Genomic DNA, 16003 nt, shown 5'->3' on the forward strand with positions numbered 1-16003 from the left:
CTTAAAAACTTCCATCACTCAGTCCTTTTGGATCCTGCCATTTATTCTTGTTCCTTACAAGCCTATTTTAAACAGATCCGATGAAGAAAAGTCAGTTTATTGCGGTAAGATAATTTTGTTAGTTTGTAAAATATAGAAGAAAAGTCAGTTTATTGCGGTAAGATAATTTTGTTAGTTTGTAAAATATACTAGAGTCCAAGTTAACAAGATAAAAGAGCCATCCACATACTTCTCAGTTTAAACAAAGTTACATAACCTTTGAAAAGCCCTGCAGGTTTCCTAATTTGTTGTGTATTAGGTCGTTGGGGGAAACAAATTATTTTTTTTTTTGTTTTTTTAAATACTCTGCATTACTAGTAGCCATGATCATGGTGGACTACTAATTTAATAGATATTTTTAAAGCAAAATGTAAGAATTTAAAATATGGGGACCATTCAGGTTCCTGTATTTTCTCCTAAGCATCCTGGACAGTCACTAGGCACCACTAGTTGACATGGGCTGGAGGGCGAGGAGGTACCCAGCTTCACTCCTTAAACTTACTAACTAGGCGGAGGGGGGAGCAGGGAATCCTTTGGGGAGGCTCAGTATTCTGACCCCTCGGGGTTCTCCCAGTGGGAGACCTGTGAGCTTGAGTGGCCTTGGGGATGACTCGGGAGAGGTGAGACGCTTAAGTCTGGTCCTGCGTGGAAAACCTTTCTGAGACACCCTGCCTAGTCCAAGGAAATCGCGCCATAGCACGCCTTCCCGAAGAAGTGGCACCAGGGGTCGCTTTTTCCTGATGAAGTGCGGCGCTGGGCTTTCAGGATCCGTTGGGCTGGGTCCGACCCTTCCTGTAGCACCCCCGCCCTACCCTCGTCAATCCGCCTTCCGCCCTCAGGTTTGGCGAACGTGCAGCAGGCAGCCCCGGGAGAGCCAGCAAGAGCTGCCCCGCGGCAGCCTCCACGCCCTGGGACTGCCCGCAGCCACAGTGACTGCGAGTGAGGTCTACGCCACGTGGTCCTACGTCTCCGCCTGCGCCCTGCGCAGGGGCCACACCTGCCGGGACCCAGGGCGGCTGCTCCAGCGCGCGGGGCGCACGGGAGGGAAGGAGACAGGAACTGTGAGGATGGAGAGGGGGAAAGTGAAGAAGAAAGATAGGGGAAAGGAAACAGAGAGAGAGAAAATTCGGGAAAAAGGAAAGGAAGAAAAAAGGAAGGAGGTGGAGAAGGGGAATGAGAAAGGAAAGGAGGAGGGAAAGAGGAAGGAGCGGGAGACAGAGAAAGAGAAGCAACGATTTAAGGGAAAAGAAGAGACAGAGAAGGACAACAGCAGTGTCTTGTCAAAGCCCCTCCTGGAACCACCGGTAAGAGACTGGTGCCTCGGACCCTCTCCCCAAGGCCATTGTCGGGCCTTCAGGCAGAAGCGCCAGCTCCGTTACGTCCCAGGCCCCGACCTATACCGGAGGGAACTGGGTCTCGTTCGGGGGCTTTTTATCTGTGGATGGAAAGAAATGTGTCAAGCTTCCAACGACAGATTGACTGCCTGCCGATCCCTTCTCTCCGGCCCGCTGCCACCCTCACCCCTCACCCCCATCAGGTCTCCTGTTGAAGGCAAGAGACGCCGGTTACGGTCAGTCTCCGTCCGCGCTCCGAGCTAGGTCGCCGACGGCTCTCCGCACGGAAACCCGCCCTGAGCCCTCGCGGCGCGCAGGCTCTCGGTCCGAGCCCTTTCTTTTCAATCCAAGTTCTTCGGTGGAAGGTGCAGGGCTTCTAAATTTGTGCCGCATGTTTTTTTGAGTTCTCGGGACCTTCTCTGTAGGCGCCGTGGTGACTGCTTCCATTGTTTACAGACCACCGGCGTCCAGCAGGGTCACAAAGATTTAACTGAGGTCTCAGAATCAGGCATTGTAGTCACAAAACGACAAATACCTTTGAGTCCATTTAAATGAGGTACCTCGCAGAAGCAAGCCCACAGACACAGAGTAGACTGGTGGCTGCCAGCGCCTGGGGAAAGAGAGAAGGGAGTTAGTGTTTAATGAGTACAGAGTTTGTTTTACAAGATGAAAAGGGTTCTGGAGAAGGATGGTGGTGACGGTTGCACAGCATTATAAATGAATGTATTTCATTCCACTGAACTGTATGCTTAGAAATGGTTGGGATGATACATTTTGTTATGTGTATTATACCACAGTTTAAAAAATTGGGTCTGGGTTAGTGGGCTCTGTGCTCCTGGAGCTCCTGGCCTCAGAGCTGCTTTCTGGTTCTAAATGATGTGAATTATTCATGCAGATTTGATCTCTGGAAAAACAGACTACATAGATCCACAGAGAGTTAAAGGAGTCACTTTTGACAAGGAACAGTTGTGTTTGGAATCATATTTTGTGTCTGAACTCTTGCTTTACAGTAATTCCAGATTTCCATAAGAGATTATAAACTTGAGGAAGCGTGTATTTTAGACTAAAAAGTAAGCAAAATGTAAAACATCAGTGCCTGCCAAATTTCTAAATAGGTGAATTTAGGGCAAGCAATGTGGTTGGAAAGGGAGTAGGGAACTGGTTTTTTTGTTTATTTAAGATTTTGTTATTTTTAGAGAGAGGGGAAAGGAGGGAGGAAGGGAGAGAAATATCGATGTGACAGAAACATCCATCAGTTGCCTCATGTACAATAGGTTGTCTCTCATAGGCGCCCCAACTGGGGACTGAACCCAGAACCCAGACATGTTCCCTGACCGGGACTGAACCGACGACCCTTTGCTTTGTGTGACATGCCCAACCAACTGAGCCACACGGGCCAGGGAAGGAACTGTTTTTACTCACAATATTTCACAGGATCTAAGAAGCCATTATTTTAGATACCACTGAAAAAAGAAAACAAAAACATTTCCAAAAGTAAGACATTCCATGCAATGTAAAATTCTTGTTTTAGAGATATTAAAATGTGAAAAAATTTTAGCTAGAATTGATGAAAATTGATGAAATATTGAGTAGGGACGTTGGTGGAGATAATGAGGGGGACACAGTCCACAGCCTGCAGCCATTTCTTGGTGCCACCATTGCTTTAAAGTCTCCTTTGTACATCAGGTCACTCCTTACCATCACATTTCCAGGATGGCATTATAACATTTAGATGCTGATTGGAGGGAATAAGGAAGGAGGCTGGGATAGAGATAGGAAATGTTTATGGAAATACCACTTGCGTTAAAAGCCTTCAAGAATTCACTCTAAAAATAAACGTACTTTTTTGAATTCTGTTTTTCTCTAGACAGTCTTCATAAAGCATGTTGTCTACACCAGTATGTATTAGATCAGAGCTTAAAACATTTTACTTGCACATAGGTCTTATTTAAAAAAAAAAAAAAGTGGGATAGACATTCTAGTGCTGTCTTGGATCACTTTTTATAAAAAGCAGAAATTCAGTCAAAATCCAATGTCAACATGTTAGTGTTCAAGAAGAATGTATAAGATTATTGTTATTTTTAAACCTAGTATGTTATGTGCATGAGAAACCTCTTGGTAGGCTGTTTGGAAAACATTAATTTTCTGTGAGCAGTCTGGCTGTGTTGTTGCTCATTTACTACTTTTTACATTGAAGTTTATACACTGAAAGCCACCTTTCTGTGCACGCTGAACTTTCTTTTTTCATACCAGCCTGCCCTTGTTTCTCATTTGTCAGAAAAGTTTCTAAGGCTGTTATGTTGGTAGAATGTTTCTCACTAAAGTTTACATCTAATTCAAAAGGCTTTAACATCAGGTTTTAAATATAAGTGCTCATTTGTCTGGAGATTATCATGTTTAGTGAAATGAGCCAGTCAGAGAAAGACCGTATGATCTCACTTATATGTGGAATCTAATGAACAAAATAAATGGACAAACAAAAGAAAACCAGAGGCCTAGATGTTGGAACAGACTGACAGATCTCAGAGGGGCGGGGTTGGGGGGTACTGGATGGAGGAAGGTGAAGAGATGAGCCAAAGAACATGTATGCATGACCGACGGCGTGGACAACAGTGTGGTGAAGCCCTGGGGAGGAGGGTGGCAGGGGCTGGGTGCAGGTGGGCAAAGTGGGGGGAGGGCCCTGGGGGATACCTATAATAGTGTCAATAATAAAAAGTAAATAAAATAAAAAAATAAATGCTCATTTGTGATTGGAACTGGTTTAACAATTTCTATAGTATTAGTCTTTTCATTTAATTGTGATGCTAATATTTAAAAGTATAGAAGGGGAATCTTGCATTTTAATTTATTGATCCAGTTGGGAAGACAAGACCAATTAATGAGACCTTAGATGCTTACATGCTAAATCACAGTCAATACTGAAGCACCATGGACATACCAAGATCCCAGACATCAAACTGAATTCTGGTGCAGTCTCCAACAGACATGAAATCAAGAAGCAAATTGAAGTCTGAAAATTGCCCCAATTGGCCCTGTGATCTCTGGCACCTTTCAAAAAATCCTGATATATATTTATTTGATAGATTGACCAGGAGCTGAGGGATGGAGAAGGAATGTGCAATTAACATCGCATAACTAATAAAATACAAGTTGTTTGGTACAGTTTGTTCTAGACCAATTAAGTGTTTTGTGAATTTTTATTCTTCACAAATTGTATAAAAAATTATAATTTCGCAAGTATTATTGTGTCTTACCCCAGGCAGGCACACTGCCAAGGATCAGGAACACACGACCCCGATGGCATAGGTTTATTGATTTATCTTTTGTTTCACAGGAGAAAAATAATCATATCCTAGTATTGGGCCTCGATGGAGCAGGAAAGACCAGTGTTCTCCACTCTCTAGCTTTAAACAGAGTCCAACACAGCGAGGCACCCACCCAAGGTTTCAATGAAGTATGCATCAGCACTGAAGACAGCCGGATGGAGTTCCTGGAGAGTAAGCCCTCTTTCTCCTTAGTTACAGGGTAGCCTTGTTTTGTTATACCTTAAGCCAGACTTAATATTATCAACATTGGGTCCTTCAGAAAGGTAACACTGGGTCAGACTTTGCTAGATATTTAGAAAGCAAGTGTAGTTTAATACTAGAGTACACTATGGGGAAAATTACTTTATCTTTTTTTTTATTTTTTTTATTTATTTTTAAATCATGTTCATTTTACTACAGTTGTCTTAATTTTTCCCCCTTTGCCCTCCTCCATCCATCCCACCCCCACACCCCCTCTCCCACAGTCAATTCCCACCCTGTTGTCCATGTCCATGGGTCATTCACACATGTTCTTTTTTTTTAGTCCCTTCTTCTTTCCACCATTGTCCTCCTTCCTCATCCCCTCTGGTCCCCGCTATGTATTGTTGAATAGATTCCATTTATAGGAGATCAAGGCTCTATTTCACTTAGCATAATATTCTCCAGTTCCATCCATTAAAGTAGGAGTCCTTCTTCTTTTTTTTAATGCAGATTGATTTTATTTATTTATTTTTTTAAATGTCAAAATCCATTACAAAATATTAAAAAAATTAAATCCTTTATAAAGTCTCAGCAATTAAAACATGACTCCAGCACAGAAATAACCAAGTAGATCAATGAAATAAAATGAACATTCTAGAAACAAATGTATATATCTGTCTAACAATGTAATATATGATTAAGTTGATATTTCAAATCAATGGGGAAAATAAAGCTTATTCAACAAATAGGTGTATTATATAATAGGTGTAAATAGTGGACCACTATTCCTTGAAATAAAACAAAATATAGAGCTCTATTTCATACGTACAAAAAATATTCAGGTGAATTAAAAATCAATATTTAAAATCTAAGGAGTTTTAGGAGAAAATACAAAATAATATTTTTTTAGCCTGAAGCAAAATTTCAAACCCAGAATATCTAAAGTAAAATATTGATAATATGACTACATTAAACATTTAAGACTATACAGTGATATACATATAAAAAAAGTTAAAAGACAAGTAATAGAATAGGATATTATTTGCAACACATCAAATAAAGGGTTAATAGTTTTGTGGGGGGTTTTTAGGGAAAAAATTCTGCAAACTTTTAATAAAAAAATAGATAAAGAATACCAAAAAGTCATTTAAAGCTTTCTAGAAATAATAGAAATAGGCAAGGAATATATAAAAACAGGTTTAGTTTCAACAAATAATAAAGTGGCACTTAAAATAACACATCATTGTCACAATCAGATTAGTAAGTATTAAAAATATTGGTAATATCAAGTATTGGTGACTGTGAAATAAACTGGGTGTTCATATACTCTTTATCTTCTTAAAGCAGTCCCTTCAGCATATTTTGCAATGCTGGTTTGGTGGAGGTATATTCTTTTAGCTTTCTTTTGTCTGGGATACTCCTTATTTTGCCTTCCATTTTAATTGAGAGCCTTGCTGGGTAGAGCAGTCTTGGTTGCAGGCCTTTGCTTTTCATGACTTGGAATATTTCTTGCCATTCCCTTCTGGTTTGTAGTGTTTCTGTTGAGAAATCAGCTGCTAGCTATATCAGGGCTCCCTTATATGTTACTACCTCTTTCTCCCTTGCTTCCTTTAGGATTCTCTGTTTGTCTTTGATATTTGCCATTTTAATGATGATGTGTCTTGGATGGGGTCTCATTGGGTTCCTCTTGAATGGGACCTTCTGTGCATCCTAGACTTGTGTGATTTTTCTCTCCTCAAATTAGGGAAGTTTTCCATCATTACTTTTTTAAACAGGTTCTCTATTTCTTCCTCCTCCTCTTCTCCTTCTGGTATCCCTCTTATACAGATATTATTATGTTTTAAGTTGCCCAGCATTTCCCTAAACACCTCTTCATTCTTTTTGAGTCTTTTTCCATTTTCTTGCTCTTTCTGGGAGTTTTTTCTAACTTATCCTCCAGCTCGCTGATTTGTTCCTTTGCTTCATCTAGCCTGCTTTTGATTTCTTCTACTGTGTTCTTTAATTAAGAAACTGTATTCTTCAATTCCTTTTGTCTCTTACTGATAGTTTCTATGTCCTTTTTCATGCTTATATAGTTTGCAGTAAGTTCCTCGTAGTTTCCCTGTAGTATTTTGTAAATCTCTCTGAGCTCACTGAACTAATTGATCTTCCTTAGAACTGTTTTGAGCTCAATATCTGATAGTTTACTTGCCTCTATTTCATTTAGTTCTCTTTCTGGGGATTCCTCCTTTCCCTTCAACGCAGCGGGGCGGGAGGGTGTTTCTTCGTCTTCCCATTATTTGTGAGACTCTCCTTTCTTGCTTCTGCTTCTTAAGTTGATCTGCCTTGATTTCCTGACTTTGTGGTATGAACTTCTATGGTAGGAGACCGCTGTTTTTACTTTCTGGATCTGCCTCTGATGATGTCAGATGTTGAACCTGTGTGAACTTAGGCAATCTGTTCCAGACTTCCAGAAATCTATTGTCTGTGGCTGTCTCCTTCAGCTGTTAATCTAGTCACTCTGCACTCAGCAGTCAGGCTTAAGCACCTGAGGGCGGGACAGAGTCCCTCCTGGGGCAGGGTTATTGGGTCCGCTTCACGCTGCTGCTGCTGCTCAGAGGAGTGGTCTGCCTGAACCAGAGGGCTGCTGCCATATGGGGAAGGAGTCAGCACTGGGATCTTGCCATCTGCTCTCTCAGTTCTCTCCCTAAAACCTCCTTCCCCAGTCTCTCCTCAGGCATCTCCAGCCCACTCTGCCTCCGCCTTTGCCGGAGACCAGGGTAAGTGGCTGTAAATAAAAATTGATGCATTGGCTTTTTAAATGGCTTTTTGCATCTCCAGCCACCTGTCTCTGACAGAGAGCAACCCTACCACTTTTCGCAGCTGGCTGTTATCTGTGTACTTTTTGGGCTCTGGTGCTGTAGGCTGGAGATCCCTGCTTATGGTTTAGACCCTGCTCTTCTCAGGGGGATCCAACTGGCTGTTTCAATATCCTTCTGGTGCTGCCACCCATGGGTGCCCTGCCCTGCTTCTCGAGTCTCCACAGCACTCCTTACCAGTTATGTTGTGCTAAAGCTGATTCTTCTGTCTGTCTGACATTGTAAGGCGCCTCTCAGTATTGTTCAGTTGTTTGTTCCAGGTGATTTCTCCACAATGCAGTTGGAATTCCAGATTGGTCCTGGGAGAAGGTCCATGTGACTTCCACTCACTCCTCTGTCATCTTGATTCTGCCCTCTTTATGTTCTTTTTATTTTCTCCTTTTTTCCAGTGGTAGTAATAAAGAGAGTTGGGAAGAAGGCTTTATATCCCCTTTTATAATAGCCTCCCTCCTCCCTTACTGCCCCAAATAAACACGCAGTCTTAGTAAATATAGTGTGCTTCCTACTCTGCAACTGCACCCACAGACAAACCCCAAACTTTTTCCTGTAAACAGAAGGCAGTCCAGAAGCCCTTACTTTGCAGGAATTCTGGAATCACCACTGCTCTAACTATTGCTGTTCCTCCCAGTTTCATCAGATGCTCTTGTCTTCTCTGTACACACTTTCCTTGGATGATTTCATCCATCCTCTTGGCATTAAGTACCATCTATATGCTAATGACTCCCGAATTTATCTATCCAGCCCAACAGATTCAAATGTCACCTGACTTCTTCACCTCGCTGTATAATTGGTCTCTTGGACCTAATATGGCCAAAACAAAATGCTTCATTTATCTCCCTATCAGTTCCTTCCCTTATAATCCACTGGTCAGTACCCATTAAGTTGCTCAAGACAGAAAACCAGGAATGAGCCTTGTTTCCTCCTTCTTTATTCCCACCTCCAGTAAAACTTTATGAATTTTTCTACCTCTAAAACAAATCTTGAATTCATCAGTTACATTGTTTCCCACTACCCCATTTGAATTGGAACCTATATTGTCTCCTACTTACATTACTGCAATCACCTTTTTAATTTTGCTTTTCTCCAGTTAAGAAGAGAAAATGGTGAGCAGAGAAATTGTTAAACCTGAAAGCAAGTCTTTAAGGAAAAGCATTATTAGGAATAGAGATTTCAATTTGCCCAGAAGTTATAGAACAAATAATTATTTTGACCAAATAGATAGCTTAAAAAATAACTTCAAAATATAAAAAATGAAAGGGAGGCAAGGAAGGAAGGAAGGAAAGGAGGGAGGGTCCAACTAGGGGAGAAATGGACAGGTCGACGATTGGATTTCAACATACCTTTGTCAATTATTAATAAGATCAAGGAGAAAAAAATCTGCAAAGATACACAAAATTTGAACATAATCAGCTAGTTCAATCTATTGGACAATATGAAATTATTTGTTTAGACAATTTTAACTATACCCAGAAGTTAAAATTCACATCTCCTGAGTGGTTCCCAACTGGCACACTCTAACACAGTGGCATTAGCACACCTGTCTAGAGTTCAGAAATTACGTAAATGTGCCTTTCCTGTCTCCCTTGGTGGATGCGTCTATGACTTTTTTTGGTGTGTCTTCTTTTCCTACTCCTGTTTGTAGTTGGTGGCAGTGAACCTTTCCGTTGCTACTGGGAAACATACGTGTCCAGGGGAATACTGCTGATCTTCGTGGTGGATTCAGCAGATCACAACAGATTACCTGAAGCCAAGAAACACCTTCATCAACTCATTGAAACAAACCCCATCATCCCTCTGGTTGTGTTTGCAAACAAACAGGTAAAAATCTGTACAAATATAATTTGTACTCAATAGTTTTATCATTAACACAAGAAATAGAAGTTACTACTTTTAACAAGTAGATATTAAACAATATGCTGTATAATCAGTTCAATTTATATTTATTAGATCTACTGAATTATAAACACATTGAGAGTAGAGACTAGTATTTGTCTTTCTGTCCCTTATAATACCTTGTAACTGCCTTGGGCATAATAGGAATCTAACACATATATATGTTAAATTTAATTCAATAAGTATTTACTGATTGTTGATTTCATGAAATATTTGTGTCTATCATGTATAAAAAAACTGTTTTAGATCAATTAGAGCAGACCTGAATTTACTTCATACACATGCATTAAAAATATTAAACATCCATGGAGAAATGAAATGCTGTATGTTGGTGGTGGGAATGTAAAATGGTCTAGCTGCTATGGAAAACAGTATTTCGGTTCCTTAAAAAATTAAAAATGGAATTTCCATGTCATTCAGCAATTAAAAAAAATTAAAAGCAGGGACTCAGACAAATATTTGTACACCCAAATTCATAGCAGAATTATCCCCGATGGACTGTTACCATTACAAGGAGCCTCTCCTCCCATCCAACACCCCTCTTCTATTTATTTCCTCTCCAATTCCATTAGTGAATATATTAACCTGAGACATCATCCACATGTTATTGGATCCATTAACACTGTTACAAAAGTCATGGCAGGCTTTAAGCCTAAATGAATCAGGAGTCAGATAATATATTGGGACGACCGACATCCAGAGAGGTAATCAGCTCCAGGCAGATAGTACAACACATCAGGAAAAGCCTCACAGGCTCTCACTGGTGGTATGGGATTGGTTCATACTGGTACAAGAAAAAATAACACAATATTGGATTATTTGCAGAAATATAAAAATGATCCCCTAAAGCTCAGGGAGAACACTGTGAAACAACAAAAAGCCAATTACAAATGCAATTTAAAAGTGAAAATGCTAAAACTTTTGCAAAGGACTTAAAAACTATAGCTGAAATCTATATGTGTATTTAGAAAAGAGAATATCAGATGTTATTTGCATAAATAATTACTGATGTGTGAGAGGTAAAGTAGTATATTTTGACCTTGCCATGTTGACCTTGAGAAGGTTTAACCTTGCCATGCAGCGGAAGCACAGGCTTTCTGTCTCATTTTAATCTCATTTCTTGCTGACTCTTCTCTGCAGGCTTCCCTCCTTTAAGCTTTCCCCATCTCTCCATCTTGTCCTCTTTTTCTCCCCCTGTCCTCCTTTCTTGGCTTCCTTTTCCTACCACTTTATTTTCTAAATCCACTCCTTCCCTGCTCCTTTCTCTGCCGCCCTTCCAAAATTTGACCCACATTTTTTTGGTTCAGTAGAAATAATGGTCACATATGAAAACTCCCAATGGCAAATGCTATAATCAATAAAACATGATAGGGACAAAACCAATTAATGAATGAAATTTCAGTTAAAGATAAATTTAAAATAATTGATCCTATTAAATATAATTCTTTTTTTCTCTACCAAGGTAGCTTATTGTTTTTATTAAAAGGACATGAGAGAAGAAATCAAAATCCAAAATCATGCTACTTTTCCCACGCTTGCTACCTCATATGGAAATACCCTGGGAACAAGGAATTCAATACCTCCCAACCACTAGAGTTCTCCTGAAATACACTTGGAAAATAATCTTCTACAAATTATTATTAAATATTATGGATACCAAACTCCACCAGGGCACCAACCAGAAAGTTTTTGGATTTTATCTTATATATCCCTTAACTCTCTAATGACAAGATCCTTTGTAATCCCCCTAGATTAATGGAGCTCCATGCCAAATAATACCTCCACAAAAAAATAAAAATAAAAATATTCATCCCCCACTAGTACACAACTCTGAGACACAGAAGATAGATTTTTGTTGACGTGCAGAACATGACCAAAGACAACAGTTGTCAGGTTAAGAGAATAAGTTAACGAACTTGTTTAAATGCCATAGATAGTTACAAATGATTGCAAACAGGAGCTTTCAGTCATTACTTCACATCACTACCTCCAATTTGAATTAATTTAAAAGGGAGCTTGAAACTGTACAATTCTCCATCGCAGGGTCCTTCTGGTTAATGTTCTAGCCACTTGCTCTGGCAGGGCACAGATTATCTATAGGTCTAAGTATGTTACCCAGGTTTTCTTTTTTAAAATATATTTTATTGATTATGCTATTAGTTGTCCCCCTCTGCCCCCCTCTACCTAGTAACTCCCGTATCCTCCGGCAATCCCCACCTTAGTTCATGTTCACATAAGTTATTTGGCCTCTCCATTTCCTATACTGTTCATAACATCCCCCGGTCTATTCTGTACCTACCAATTTGTACTTCTTAATCACGGCACCTTTCCCCCCTTCACCTCCTTCCCCTTCCCAACTGATAACCCTCCATGTGATCTCCATATCTATGATTCTGTTTCTGTTCTGCTTGTTTGCTTAGTTTTTTAGATTCAGTTGTTGATAGTTGTGAATTTATTGCCATTTTAATGTTCATAGTTTTGATCTTCTTTTTCTTAAATAAGTTCTTTTAACACTTCATATAATAAGGGCTTGGTGATGAACTCCTTTAGCTTTACTGTGTCTGGGAAGCACTTTATCTGCCCTTCAATTCTAAATGATAGCTTTAATGGATACAGTAATCTTGCATATAGGTCTTTGCTTTTCATCACTTTGAATACTTCTTGCCTACAAAGTTTCTTTTGAGAAATCAGCTGACAATCTTATGGGAATCCCTGTGTAGATAACTCTGCTTTTCTCTTGCTGCTTTTAAGATTTTTTATCTTTAACCTTTGGCCTTTTAATTATGATGTGTCTTGGTGTGGTCCTCTTTGGGTCCAACTTCTTTGAGATTCTCTGTGCTTCCTGGCCTTATGTGTCTATTTCCCTTGACAAATTATGGAAGTTTTCTTTCATTATTTTTTCAAACAAGCTTAATTTCTTGCTTTTTTCTTCTCTTTTGGGTACCCCTATGATTCAGATGTTGGTACATTTGAAGTTGTCCCAGAGGCTCCTTAGCCTATCCTCATCTTTTGGATTCTTTTTTTTTCTTTTTGCTGTTCTGACCGAATGTTTGTTTTTTTTTCCCTTATATTCCAAATCATTGATTTAATTCTTGGCTTCATCCCCTCCATTATTGGTTCCCTGTAAATTTGTCTTTATGTCACTTAGTGTAATCTTCATTTCTGCCTGGGTCTTTTTTATGCTATTGAAGTACCCAGTGAATTTCTTGAGCATCCTAATAACCAGTGTTTTGAACTCTGCATCTGATAGTTTGCTTATCTCCATTTTGTTTAGTTCTTTTTCTGGAGTTTTGTTCAGTTCTTTCATTTGGGTTGTATTTCTTTGTCTCCTCATTTTGGCAGCCTCCCTGTGTTTGTTTCTATGTATTAGGTAGAGCTGCTTTGACTCACTATCTTAGCAGTGTGGTCTATTGTAGAAAAGGGCACCAGTAAGTTGGATGGGGTGGAGCCTTAGGTGATTGTCAGGGTGGGGCAAACTGTGTGAACCAGGTTGATAGAGTTTCTAATACAATGTTGCTACTCTGTGGCTCTGTGTGGGGGAGGGTTCAGAAAGGGGACTGCCAGGCCTCTGGAATTTTGTCCAGGAGGAAGCTCTCCCCTGGCACTTGCCCTGATGCTAGACACTTTAATTTGTCCGCATATGCCACTGGTGATTTTCTAGCTGCTGCCCCGTTGCTGGAGCCCAGAGGGAGCAAGTCTGCTACATCCTAAGACTGTTGTGGGTCCTTTAGGAGGAGACTCCTGAGAATCCTGCAGTTTCTTTCACCGCCTCAACCCCCACTGGTTTGCACAAAAAGAAGTTATGGGGACTTATCTTCCTGGCACTGGAGCCCTGGGCTGGGTGGTCTGATGTGGGGCTGGGATCCCTTGATCCTGAGGTATCCCTTCTGCTTTATATCCACCACACATGGGTTTGGGACCATCTATTCCAAGTGTCTGTGCCTCTCTGAGCATCTCCAGGTCTCCGCCCCTCCTACCCATCTGGATGAATGTGACTTCTTTAATATCTTGGTTGTCAGACTTCCATACAGCTTGATTTTCTGATGATTCTGGGTGATATTCACTTTGTAGCCTATCTGTAATTTTTGCTGTGGCTGTGTGAGGAGGCAGCCACGTTTACCTATGCCTCCATCTTCACTGGAAGTCTCCTTTTTTCTCTGATCCTATTCAATATAATTCTGGGGAACTAAAAGGAAAACAGAGAAAGTTAGAAGCTGATTGACTACATTATTTAGAAAATCAATTAAGGTATTTTATTGGTTTAACTTCATTCCAAAAAATATATATTTTTGATGATAACTCAAACATTGGTTTAATTCTGATGAAAATCTTTATTTTCATACAACCACTAGGGTCCTAGTAACAGGATCTCAGTATCCTCCATATTAAAATGAATGTGGGGCCTTTAAGAGCAATAAATGGAAAACAACCAACTTTTTCTCTTTTTTCTTTTTTCATTCTTGGTGAAGGATCTTGAAGCAGCCTATCACATTACGGACATCCATGAAGCTTTGGCATTGTCTGAAGTGGGAAATAACAGGAAGATGTTCTTGTTTGGGACCCAAGTGACTGAGAATGGCTCAGAGATACCCTCTACCATGCAAGATGCTGTAGACCTGATCGCACACCTGGCTGCAGATATGCAGTGACCAGGCCAGACACACCATGCGGCTCGCGATCGAAACATCACCAGGGAGGGTTGAGTGGCAGGCTTGAAGCCAAAGGTTTACACTTTCAAATAAAAAATAAGCCAATTCCTATTTTCTCAATGCATGGCATATATACAAAGAGAATGTTAATTGATTAAGAGCATCTCTATATTTAGATTTTGAACTTTAAAAGTATGGGTAACACAATGTATTTGGAGAAATTTGGGGTTTTAAACAACAAAATTAAAGTGAACATTAGCAAATGTTTAACCCATCTGTACTTTTTTCAATGACATGAGATTTATGTTAAAACATTTCAATAAATTTATTTTAATAAATAAAATTTGATAACATAAATCTTATTTAAGAAAGAACACTTAATTAATTGAAATTCTCTTTTCAAGTAAAAATCCAAGTGTCTTTCCTTTAAGTATATGTATTTAACACTGTAGGGAAAGAAATACTGGGATAGTGAAATGAGAAAAAAGTAAGCGCTATTAAACCCATATAAAAATATAAATTAATAGCATTCAGAAAAATTTAAGAAAGGCTTCTCTTTTAAAAAAAAGATTTTCTTTACTTATTTTTAGAGAAAGGAAAAAGGAAGGAGAAAGAGAGAAGCATCAATGATGTATAAGAGATACATTGATCAGTTGCCTCTCCCACGCCCCCAGCTGGGGACCTGGCCTACAACCCAGGCATGTACCCTAGACTGGGAATTGAACCGGCAACCTTATAGTTTACAGGCTGACACTCAATCCTCTGAGCCACACCAGATGGGGTGCAAAGGCTTCTCTTGGGGACCTATTATAGTAGATGAGGAACATTGTTGGGAATCGTTTTTGAAATTTTTAACATTTTTCTTTTACATATAAGCTTTCTTCACCAGAAATATTTGCAAGAGAGGTTAACTCTGTGCCTACAGATATGATATAAGTCCAACTTTTAGCCTATTGTCTTGATATAAAAATTTTAAAAAAAGGACTTCCGGTTTCCAGTCCAGAATGTAAGAAGTTTGGAAGCCTCCACTGTTCTAACAACAAGAAATAAGCTGAACAGACTGGAAAATTAACAACTCTTCTAGGATCCATAAGAGAGATGAGAGCACAGGGCCAACTCCCACCCCCAAGACTGGAGAAACTAAGAATACAGAGAAGAACAATTTACCGCAGCGGAGACTCACAGTGGGAAACCACCCTTGGGGACCAGTGCCGGGGTAGGGTAACCAGAACTGTAATTCGCAAATTACTGGGGGCTCAGCGTGGACACCCTGCGAGTTAAAAACGCCAAGGTAACCCAGTCATACCAGGGTCCCCACAATCTTGTGAGACTTACCTCCAGAAGCTTGATCGGATCCTCAAGATAAATATCAGAGAAAAACCCCTTGTGTTTCCATGGTTGGAGAAAAGGAACGATTTTTTAAGAACGCCACAGCACTCCATCCTTCTTAACAAGGCCTGCCCTCTGAGAGACGAGATGTTATAGTGTGTGCCTTTAAGGACACTAGCTTTCTCACCGTCAGAGCTGCAGGATCATGTTTAATGGTATGACCTTATCACAGTCATTCCAGTGTTTAATGTCAGACCTTCCTCCGCCCGGCCTGTGAAGACTGGATCACACGATGATTCAGGACTGTCAGAAGCCCGGGGTTTTCAGCCTCCGCCCCAAGGAGGACCATGAACTGGCCCCTGAACAAATCCCTTCGCCACCTTATGTCTCAGTCT

At 40.1% G+C, this 16003-nt stretch overlaps 1 protein-coding gene across 1 annotated transcript; it reads left to right on the forward strand.

The window, feature by feature from the left end:
* The first annotated feature begins 1037 nt into the window (after positions 1-1037).
* ARL9 (ADP ribosylation factor like GTPase 9) lies at positions 1038-14512 on the forward strand. Its single transcript, XM_054566726.1, has 4 exons — positions 1038-1343; positions 4708-4870; positions 9380-9555; positions 14100-14512. Exons 1-4 carry the CDS (start codon positions 1107-1109, stop codon positions 14277-14279), a joined length of 756 nt encoding a protein of 251 aa, XP_054422701.1. The 5' UTR covers positions 1038-1106; the 3' UTR covers positions 14280-14512.
* The last annotated feature ends 1491 nt before the right edge of the window (positions 14513-16003 follow it).

The sequence above is a fragment of the Pteronotus mesoamericanus genome, unplaced genomic scaffold, assembly GCF_021234165.1.
Source record: "Pteronotus mesoamericanus isolate MK-2021 breed Mesoamerican mustached bat unplaced genomic scaffold, CSHL_Meso_final contig_180, whole genome shotgun sequence".
Lineage (NCBI taxonomy): Eukaryota > Metazoa > Chordata > Mammalia > Chiroptera > Mormoopidae > Pteronotus > Pteronotus mesoamericanus.

Bases quoted from the DNA above. Each gene is read 5' to 3' on its own strand.
- ARL9 (XM_054566726.1), top strand. From the start codon at position 1,107: ATGGAGAGGGGGAAAGTGAAGAAGAAAGATAGGGGAAAGGAAACAGAG. The intron at 4,871-9,379 runs GTAAGCCCTCTT...TCCTGTTTGTAG, and splicing joins CCGGATGGAGTTCCTGGAGA to TTGGTGGCAGTGAACCTTTC. The intron at 9,556-14,099 runs GTAAAAATCTGT...TTCTTGGTGAAG, and splicing joins TTGTGTTTGCAAACAAACAG to GATCTTGAAGCAGCCTATCA.